The sequence below is a fragment of the Aristolochia californica genome, unplaced genomic scaffold (genome assembly GCF_029961685.1).
Source record: "Aristolochia californica isolate CCGP_79_NKW_82.1479 unplaced genomic scaffold, dmAriCali1.0.hap1 SCAF_6, whole genome shotgun sequence".
In the NCBI taxonomy this organism is placed as follows: Eukaryota; Viridiplantae; Streptophyta; class Magnoliopsida; order Piperales; family Aristolochiaceae; genus Aristolochia; species Aristolochia californica.
The window spans coordinates 3271849-3281276 of NW_027182257.1; the positions used below are offsets into that span (position 1 = coordinate 3271849).

The window sequence follows — 9428 nt, forward strand, 5'->3', positions numbered from 1 at the left end:
ATTTTTTATAGGTTTTTAAAAGCCTTTCTAAAAAAAAAAATTATTTAAATAAAAGGACATTTATTTCCATAAATTCACTAAATAATAAATGTTTAAATGGAATCATTTAACATAATTTTCATATATTAGAAATACATTATTCAATTTTCTCACCTCTAAGCATCTAATAAATACCTAAACACCATAATAATAAATAAATATACAACTAATGAAATATCAGTTATAATTTTGCCTATTTCTAAGGAACATTTTTATATTTAATTTACTTATAAATTATATGAATGAAAAAATTATATTGAACTGCAATTTATGATCATACCTCTTTTCGAATGAAAATGATTATATTCGATTTATACAAATATATTTCTCTCTGTTAGTTAATAAATTTTCTCTTATAAAACGATAGAATTTGGGGAGAAAAGAAGAAGAAATAAAAATTTGAGATAAATTTTTAATCATAAAAAAATTTAAAATATTATTAATTTTCTTTTCTTTTTCATTTTATAACATGGTATTATTGGCAATAAAGATTTCATTTTCCGGGAAACTTTTTTGTTAGAAAGTTGGTCCAATTTATGGTGCAGATGTAAATAGGTTTATTTCAATGTTATTTATGTGTATTTTGGCACGTGTCACAATAGAGGCATGTGGGGTCCCCGTGCGAGACTGCGACGCTCTCCTCCGCTGGTCGCCTCCGTTTGCCACAGAAAAGGAAACAAGAAAAAGGGATTTAAAATCACGAAATCGGCGCTCCGTTAAATCCCAATAAAGAGGCTTTTTCCCCCATTTTAGAGATTTTGCAGCAGCAGCAGCAACAGAGCACGCTTCTCTCTACTCTTCATCCCTTCTCTCACTCCGCCTCAGATTCGCCCAATTTTTTTCTTCACTCTCCGTTGCGCACGTTAATTATCTTCAAATACCTAATTCGCGTTAGCATCCCCCCCATTCCGCCCTGATTTCCTCTTCTTTTTCTCCGCGGCTGGGTCTTGCGGTAGCACACAGGACGGTAAACCCTAATCTGATCGGAATGGAACCAATTTAATCCGATCGATCGACCGTTCTCTGACAGCTTATGACGAGACGCAAGGAGCGGACCTTAAAGGAGCTGTATCATATCACTCGGAAGATTTCACTACCGCAGGCATGTAAAGAAGTTATAATTTGGTGATAATTAGGGGTTCTTGGGATTTTTGAAGATTCGATTAATCTCATTTTTGTTTACCGATTGCTTTTCGGAGTCTGTGCCTTGGTTTTTTCTTTATTGGATTATGACATTCATCGTGGAAATACTGTGTAGGGGTTGTTTTTTGGTTCTGCTCCTTTTGGAAGGGGTCACAATAATTCTTATTGGTTTTTTTAACCTGTTAATAGTTCGGTTTCGGGAATTAGTTTTTTTTATCATTATTTTTCTTGTTGAGTGGGGAAGCGTACTGGGGTCTTTTTTGGTATAATCTAGATGGCATCTGTTTTTAGGATGGTTTTCCTGATGAATATCTGACTGAGCTGATTGATTTTATGCTCTGTTCGTTTAGTTTCTGCGTTGTTCTTTATACTGCAGATTCTTTCCTCGTTTTCCTTGTCCATTGGAAGGTAATTTACGTGGTTCTTTATATTCTTTTTAGATCACACCAGTCTTGAGAGGGTGTTTCCGTATACAAGGACCCATGGATGAGGCACACCAGGAACTTCGGGGAAATAAGGTAAGGGTTATTTGAAGGAGATTAGATTCATTGTCCGGTCTTTCTGTATGTACGGGTATGGGTATTATTCATTTTTTGGATATGCTAATGGGTTTCATGCGAAAAATCTCATGATAGAATTTTCATCTATCGCTGAATTCACTTCACTTCCTATCTTGCTGATTGCTTGAAATTCTTTTTAGCCCTTTCCCTGTGTTTTTAGTGAGAGGCTTCTTCTTATTTCTTTCACTTTCTTTATGAAACCGATCAGCCATTTAAAAAAAAATAGTTATTCCCGTTAGGTGGAAAACGGGATTTGAGTATGGAAAATCTAGTTTGCATAAGAAATTTTTACAAATCATTTCTGATGGCTTGGAAATTTTGAGGTATTGAGATGTCTATGTATTAGATTTTGCCTTTTATATGTCATCCGTAAGGAGCTCATAGCCCCATAAATGCAAATGACTTGGGTTTCCTTGTGCTGCATCTAAATCAGATTCCTTTTAGATGATTGATCATGTAGGATACTTTTCACTTATCTTATTTCTAATAGTCTAAGGGAAACTAAATTGATCAGTGTATCAACATAAAAAGTCAAAAATGGAAATTTGGTGCAGAATCAACAATGTCTGTTATTCTTGGTTTGAAATTATTTTTTGATAGCTCTTTCATAAAATTGTTATGAGCTATCACCATAGGAAATGTTATATATGTATAGCTCTTTACCTCTAATGCATAGTGGCTTTGGAAATGGAAAAGACAAAAAGGGATAAGGAAAAAAAAAGAGCCAGACTTCTTGTAAAATAGAGAGAGAAGTGTTTGATAGAGTGGAGGCAAAAATGTGGGTAAAATCAGGATAAAATTTTCTTTTCAGAAAAGTGCTTTTTTAGAAATTTAAAATGTAAAATGTAAGGCATTTTAGCTAAACTTGCTCCTTGGCTTTGTTCAACTGTTTAAACATAACAATTGTCTATGATGACTGGACCAGGGGTTGTGTAGAGAAATTTTGGAATTGATCTTAATTTACTCATGTCATGATGGTTTTAGAATTGGAGATTCGAAATAGTTGGTTGAATCTCTACATGAACTATCTGAATCTTCAATGGAACTTGCAGAGTCTTCATTACTTGGCTAAGCAACTATCAGTGCTAATGTGCAGAAATCTGCTATTCCAAGTATTGATGATTGGAAATCAAGTCTGGTGAGAAGTGCCTCAGTTGCAGCAGCATTGATGAAAATCCACCCATGCCTGGAAACTGAGTCTGGTGACAGTGAGAATGTGCCTTCTAAGGTGACAGAATCTCTGGTCATTCACAATCAAAATGGAGACAGCATTTCACTTTATGAAGAAACAAAAACACAAAAACCTTCATCCCAGTTGGTCTCTGACAGTGAACCATCTGGATCAGATGTTTTGGAAGATGACGTGAGTTTTCTCTGAGAAGTTCTTTTTTATGGTGTTTTCATCATTGTTTTATGTGTACATAACCTCTAATGGTTTTTCTATTTCATTGTGATAAAAGCTTCTGCCTCTTGTGTTAGTCTCACTGAAGGCAGTTAGATCTTTAACATCATTGTGTTGCTAAAAGAAGTTGGTTCAACAGGTCAAGGTATGTGATATTTGTGGAGAGACAGGTCGAGAGGAATTGCTTGCTATTTGTAGCAGATGTAGTGATGGTGCTGAACACACGTAAGTCCTATATAGGAATCATCAAAACCCTTCTTTTTTGGCTTTTTTTTAGAAGAAGGTTTCCATTGGAATCCTTTTTAAAACTTTAAAATAACAAATTTGGATTTGTCATTACTTGTTTTTTTTTCTTCCAATCAGCTATTGCATGCGAATTATGCTGGATAAAGTTCCAGAAGTTCATTGGCTGTGTGAAGGCTGCAAGCTCAAGGAGGATGCAGAAAATGAAAAATCTGAAAAACATGAAAATGATAATGTATCTGGAAAAACTGAATCAGCAGCTTCTTCGAAGTTGCCATCTTTGAGTGGCCTGACTCAGCATGATGGACCTGCTTTGAGTCAAAAAGACAGGCTGCAGCCCAAGTTGGATACGAAACCACAAGAAGCAGAGGGTGCTCACTTAAAGTCTGTCACGAATCCTCTATCAGTTAAGAGATTATCCGACAATATGGAAGTTTCCTCAAAGCAAAAGAGACAGGCTAATGAAACTATCGTTGGATCTAATGGCAAAAGAACTGCTTTGACCCGAGAGAGTTCCTTCAAGAACTTGGATGCTGAGAAATTGAAATCAGTCCAAATTCAGGCTGCAAACAGGAACCATCTTCAGGAATCTTTTCAATCTTTTGCAGTCTCTAGTCCCAGCTCATCAAAGATAGGCACACGACTTTTGTCACCCAAGGGCAAGTTATTGTTCCTTGTAACATTTGCATGAAGTTGTTCAATAACTACGTTTGCTCCTCCCCCCCCCCCCCCCCCCCCCCCTCTGTCTATACTGAAATATAGCTCCATGATCTTTTTTCAGGTTCACTTTCAATGTCAAATGCATTTAGCAGCATAAACTCAAAACCTAAAGTCAAGCAGGTTTTGGATGACTGCACTCAAAAACAAAAATTGGCCAAAGAAGTGGGTATTAACGATGTTAAAAAAGAGGGGTTCAACCAAGCTTTAAATAAGTCGTCGTCGTTCAAACCCACAAGCTTGGGTCATTCAAATTCCAATGCCTCACGAGCTGAAGTTGCAAGAGGATTCAAGTTTGCTAAAGAGAAGCAGCCATTAGAAGGGAGGAATACTTCGAAGCCTGAGCGCCCCATGGTCAATTCTATGCCATCCTCTCCCAGTATTCAGTCTTTTCCAAAGCCTGATTCTGTTATTGCTGGTGTGAGTAAGGGACTCGAACTTCTTGTTTCAGGTATGCTGCTACTGTTACACTTTTACCTTTAACAGAAAAGTAGGTGAAAATTTATTTTCATGTTTAAATTTGAAATAGATTCATCTTTTGCCATTTTGTCTTATTCTTTCCTACATCCGTTGTTGTACTTAGGCGGAGGTGGTGAAGAGAAGAAGTTGCTAGCATCCAATGGTGTTTGCAACTCCGAGGAACAGAAACCATATCATGTCAGACACAGGCAAGATGCTAAGACAAAAGATATCTCCTTCCTCAGTGGAACCCAACAGGCCATTTCTGCTGGGGGTAGGGTTAATCGATGTCTCAAATGTAATGACACAGGACACAATGCCCAATTTTGTACATTTAACAAGCTTCGTGCTTCAGCACATAAGGCTCCAGCGGCAAGAAATTCAAGGGAAGGGCTGCAGGTGCAAGCTGCTATGACTGCGAGTAAGCTGTCTGAACAGTTTGATGAGCAGACTATGTCAAGCATTGATATAGGTTTTGAGGCAGTTAGCAAGAAAGATCAATTGTGTAGTTCTTCAAGCTATTTGAGAAATTTCTCTTCCCTTGAATTAGCACAACCTTCTAAAGAGATAGACCAGATGCCATCCATGTCAAATAAGTCTTGGACGACAGGAATGTCAAGTCAGACTTCTGAACTTGGACAACTATTGAGAAACTCAGCCATCCCAGAGCATGACTACATATGGCAGTATGAACCATCTTCTTTTCCAAAGTTAAGAATTTTGGTTTGTTGTAGGATCCATGTTACTTTGAATGTTCCTGAGTTTCTGAGCTTATATGGCTTGCAGGGGTGGTTTTGAAGTGCAGAGAAGCGGTCGAAGGTGCTTTGAGTTCTTCGATGGACTTCAAGCTCACATATCTAGCCTTGCATCACCTAAAGTTCCAGAAGTTGTAAAAAAGTTTCCTCCCAAACTTCAGGTGGAGGAGGTACCTCGCATGAACTCATGGCCTATACAATTTCAGAGAAAAGGTGCTGCGGAAGATGACATTGCCGTTTATTTATTTGCAAAAGATCTAGAGAGGTACTCTTTTGTGATTATTTTTTATACCCTTAGACTAATATCTGATACATATATTGATTTCTTTTCTGGTTTTCATAGCACAGTTATAGAAGGTGTTATAAGAAGTTAGTTGAGAAGATGGTTAAGAATGATTTGGCTCTCAAAGCAAATTTCGGTGGGGTTGATCTTCTTGTATTCCCTTCAAACCAGCTGCCAGAGAAAGCTCATCGTAAGTTAATTGGTCCCAAAATTGCCACTTGCATTGGTCTTTTGTTCGATAATCCTGACAATAACATTTAGCAATTTCTTGACTGCAAATTCATTGGCTTGTCCAGGTTGGAACAAACTTTTCTACCTTTGGGCTGTTTTCATAGCAAGAAGGGAAAATGGTGCGCAACCCTTTCCATCTTCCTTGAAACATGTTTGTGGGAATGGTTTGGGTGTGGATCACACTTTAGGAGAAAGTGGAACCAATAGGAATGGCACAAATAGAGAGAAAATCTGGGAGCAAGAGTACAGGGTGGATAATGGACATCAGCCAGAGAGAGATATTAAGAGGGATCCAATTAAGAATGAAGACATGGAGTTCAGGGTCAACAAAAAGCGGCCTCGTTCAGATTGTTTAGAGATCATGTCTGAAGCTTCTGTTGAAACATCTAGGGCAAGTCAATCAAAGACCTTGCCAGAAAAGGCAGATTGTACTCTATTTGATGGAGAAAAAGATCATAAGAAGCAGAAGAGTAATATTGAATTACCTTTTAGGGATAGTTCTCAAGGAGACAGATTTTCTTGCAGAACAAACTCAGACGCCCTGTTTCCTGAGACTTTTAGGGCCACTGAAAGATCATTCTTCTCAGTAGATTTTGGTCCTGCCAAGGATAATAAGTTAGAATCAACATCCTGGAACATGGTCTCATCAAAAGAAGAAGACCCTGCAGAATCAGACCTGCCAAATCTTGAACTTGCATTGGGAGGTGAGAAGTCATCTAAGAAAGAGGTTTTACCTTTGTTTCTTCAATTGATAGAAGAAAAGAGTATCAACAGCAAGACTATGGAGCCTCCCATAGATGATGGTGTTGACGAAGCTTCGGCTGCTCTTTTGCTCTCCCTTGCTTTTCCTGCCCCTGAAAAGAAACAACTATGAGGCCTGTTTCAAAAACTGAGCAACTCTTACCTGAAAGCAGACATGTTAGTACGTCTGTCTCTCTTGCTCTTTGGTGGCTTCACTAATACTTGGATCCAGTAAATACCCATCCCTTTTTAAAGGGAGTGGCGTATCGATGTCTGTCAAATACATCCAGAGATGATTGAGGATCATCCATGGGTATTAACGTGCCCGTCCTCCAATATGTTAATATATATACCAATTTTTTTTTTTTTTCCTTTTTACCTTGTACCCCCTTTTCTGGGTTCTTGGTTTTGGGAGTCACGGCTTTTGTATATAAGAGAAGGAAGGCCGGAGTCTTGTACCATGCGGGACTCTTTTCACTAGTCTGTAAGTGGTGGCCAATCTACACAGTTTCATATCACCTTACATGTTTTACTTTGTGTTAAAAGATGGCAGATTATAGTATAAAATGGGCTTCTAAGGTCATATTTTGATTTGCTTGCAAGCGGTAATGTTTTCTCGAGCAACAATATATTTCATCGTTGTTGTCTGCTTGTTTAATTTGTATCTCTGCTGAAGCTTCTAATGGATTTGTTGTTGAAAAACACTAGCATCAACTTGAAATTTCATTGTTGGTGTGGCATCTAGGACAAGCAGTACTCTTCATAATATCCAAAGGCACCCTGTGTCTTGAACTCGAGCTAATGTTTACCTGCAGCTGGTTCAATCTTTTTGGATTCTTTACTTACCTCAAGTAGCCCCTTTTCAAAGGTGCATTACTCTCTTGTATTACGCATACGAGAAAGTCAGATGGATCAATTCATATTGTTGCCTTTACTACCTCTGAACTTAAAGTTCTGCATACTGTTCCTTTTAACATCGTTTCAGTTCACGGTTTTACTGTTTTAACGTTTACCTATTTAAAATCTAAATAGTGATATTTAGCGACTGGGTTTTCATAAATTATTCTGTTAAACACTTTTGGTTTCATCAATGGGGCAACCTCGTCCTCTCTTTCTGTTATTGCATGAAAGAAGAGAAGGGGAATTGCTTCCTTCAAGGGAGGTGCAACATTTTGTTATCAAATGATTTTTTTTGTAGGTTTGTGGGATGATGAATTACATGAATAGTGAACTCTGATGAATCATGACTAAGGTGGACTCGTGCAATTTATTAAGCTTGGAGGGAGGTGCCCCGATGAGCCATCGAGTTAGTTGAACGATAGACAATGAGTCTAAACGCAGAAAAGAGGAAATACAATATCCATAATCATGTGATATGTCATCCAATGTTGCCATGTAGCTCCGCAGCAGATGAACACCATCTGATCAAATCCAGAGTCACCTTTGATGACAAGAGGTCCACTGAGAGCAGAGAGTTCCGCCTCAGTGGAATTGGTTAAAACCTAAGGATCCGCATAAGATAAGAGGGTAGATCCTTGAGAATCTCTGAAGACACCACCAACTCTAGCAATACCTAGGCAACCATCAAAATTGAGTTTGATAAAATCAGGAGGGGGTGGCATCCAAGCAATGTTGGGAGGAAAGTGTGACGAGGGATGTGCCCATGAAACAAGCAAATTCTTTCTTGGTGTGAAGCCAAGTGGAAATCTGGCCGGTGAGGGAGATGCAAAGTTCTTAAGCAGATCAGGATTTATGAACAAAAAGTCTTTGGTTTCACTCCTTCCAAATTACCCGAGGAATGTGGGCAAGGCAGGCTAAAAGTAGAACTTTCCCAGCTAGGGAAGCTGAATTCCAAGGATAAATGCCAACAATACATGATTTTAGGAGAGTGATCCCGCCAGCTTTTGATAGGAGGTGACTTCTCCAGGTGGCAGATCTGACTTCCAATTGTCCAATGATAGGGAACCAAAATAGTTTGTTTGGTCAGCAGTCGAATGGGAGAAGAGCCAGATGAATAATGAGACACCCGAGAAAGGAAGCCATCTGCCATAGCTGATTATCATCAATGTAGACTCCAATAATGGACGTTTCCGTTCCCCCCTCCCCCCAATCGAACATCCCACTAAATCAAGCAGCCACGCCAATCGCCGATAGCTTCTGTTTCCCGAGGACTTCTTTGTAGTAATCTTGCCTGATTATGCATATTGAACTAGAGCAGCACACATGAACTTAGTTTGATCAGCAACATCTATGGACTCATCAGATGGATTAGCAGGTGGGTCAGGATAATTTGGTGAAGTAGAACTGGTGGCACTAGTAGAAATACTGTCATAGCCGACGGTTGTAAGTTTTCTTTGCTAAGATGATAAGTAAGGAATTGTGTAAGTTCTTTAAACATGAATTCAACTCTATTTATACTATTTAGAAAGATAAAGAGTATTTGTAGTTTCACATAATTTCTTACGAATCTTACCACTACATATATCTCTTTGAGTGCAGGTGAAGTGTTCCTTCATTGTGTTGGTTTGAGGACGATTATTAGATAAAAAAGCTTTCTGGGATTCTTGGAGATACTGTCTAATTTCTTTTATCATTCATAAAGACGTTTTCTCATTGCCAAAAATGACAACCAACAAAAAAGTTTTTGCATCTTTAAGCATTGATCTCTATATTGATTAATGGATTTTCCAGTTTTAGATGAAGGTGAATAGTGATTCTTAGAAGTTTGTAGTCACCTTTTGGCTGGTGCTTTCAGGCTATGTGGCTAGCCACATCTCGACCTTTATACCCAAGGTAGATGTGCTTTGTATGGAACAACATACATGGACATTGCAGACACTTTGGGTTACTCATCA

The 9428-nt window shown here is 38.3% G+C and overlaps 1 protein-coding gene across 5 annotated transcripts; it reads left to right on the forward strand.

The window, feature by feature from the left end:
- The first annotated feature begins 795 nt into the window (after nt 1-795).
- LOC137934183 (ASI1-immunoprecipitated protein 2-like) lies at nt 796-7091 on the forward strand. 5 transcript variants are annotated; one of them, XM_068778437.1, is made up of 10 exons: nt 796-1141; nt 1623-1700; nt 2839-3105; nt 3284-3369; nt 3508-4046; nt 4169-4555; nt 4688-5249; nt 5350-5583; nt 5667-5791; nt 5898-7091. In XM_068778437.1, the coding sequence occupies exons 1-10, from the start codon at nt 1073-1075 to the stop codon at nt 6704-6706; spliced, it is 3156 nt and encodes a 1051-aa protein (XP_068634538.1). In that variant the 5' UTR covers nt 796-1072; the 3' UTR covers nt 6707-7091. The 5 variants fall into 5 exon arrangements, with proteins under 5 accessions (XP_068634538.1, XP_068634543.1, XP_068634540.1 ...); XM_068778439.1 differs by having other exon boundaries at nt 1053-1141; nt 1633-1700; nt 2826-3105; XM_068778438.1 differs by having other exon boundaries at nt 1057-1141; nt 2826-3105.
- Nucleotides 7092-9428: the final 2337 nt, after the last annotated feature.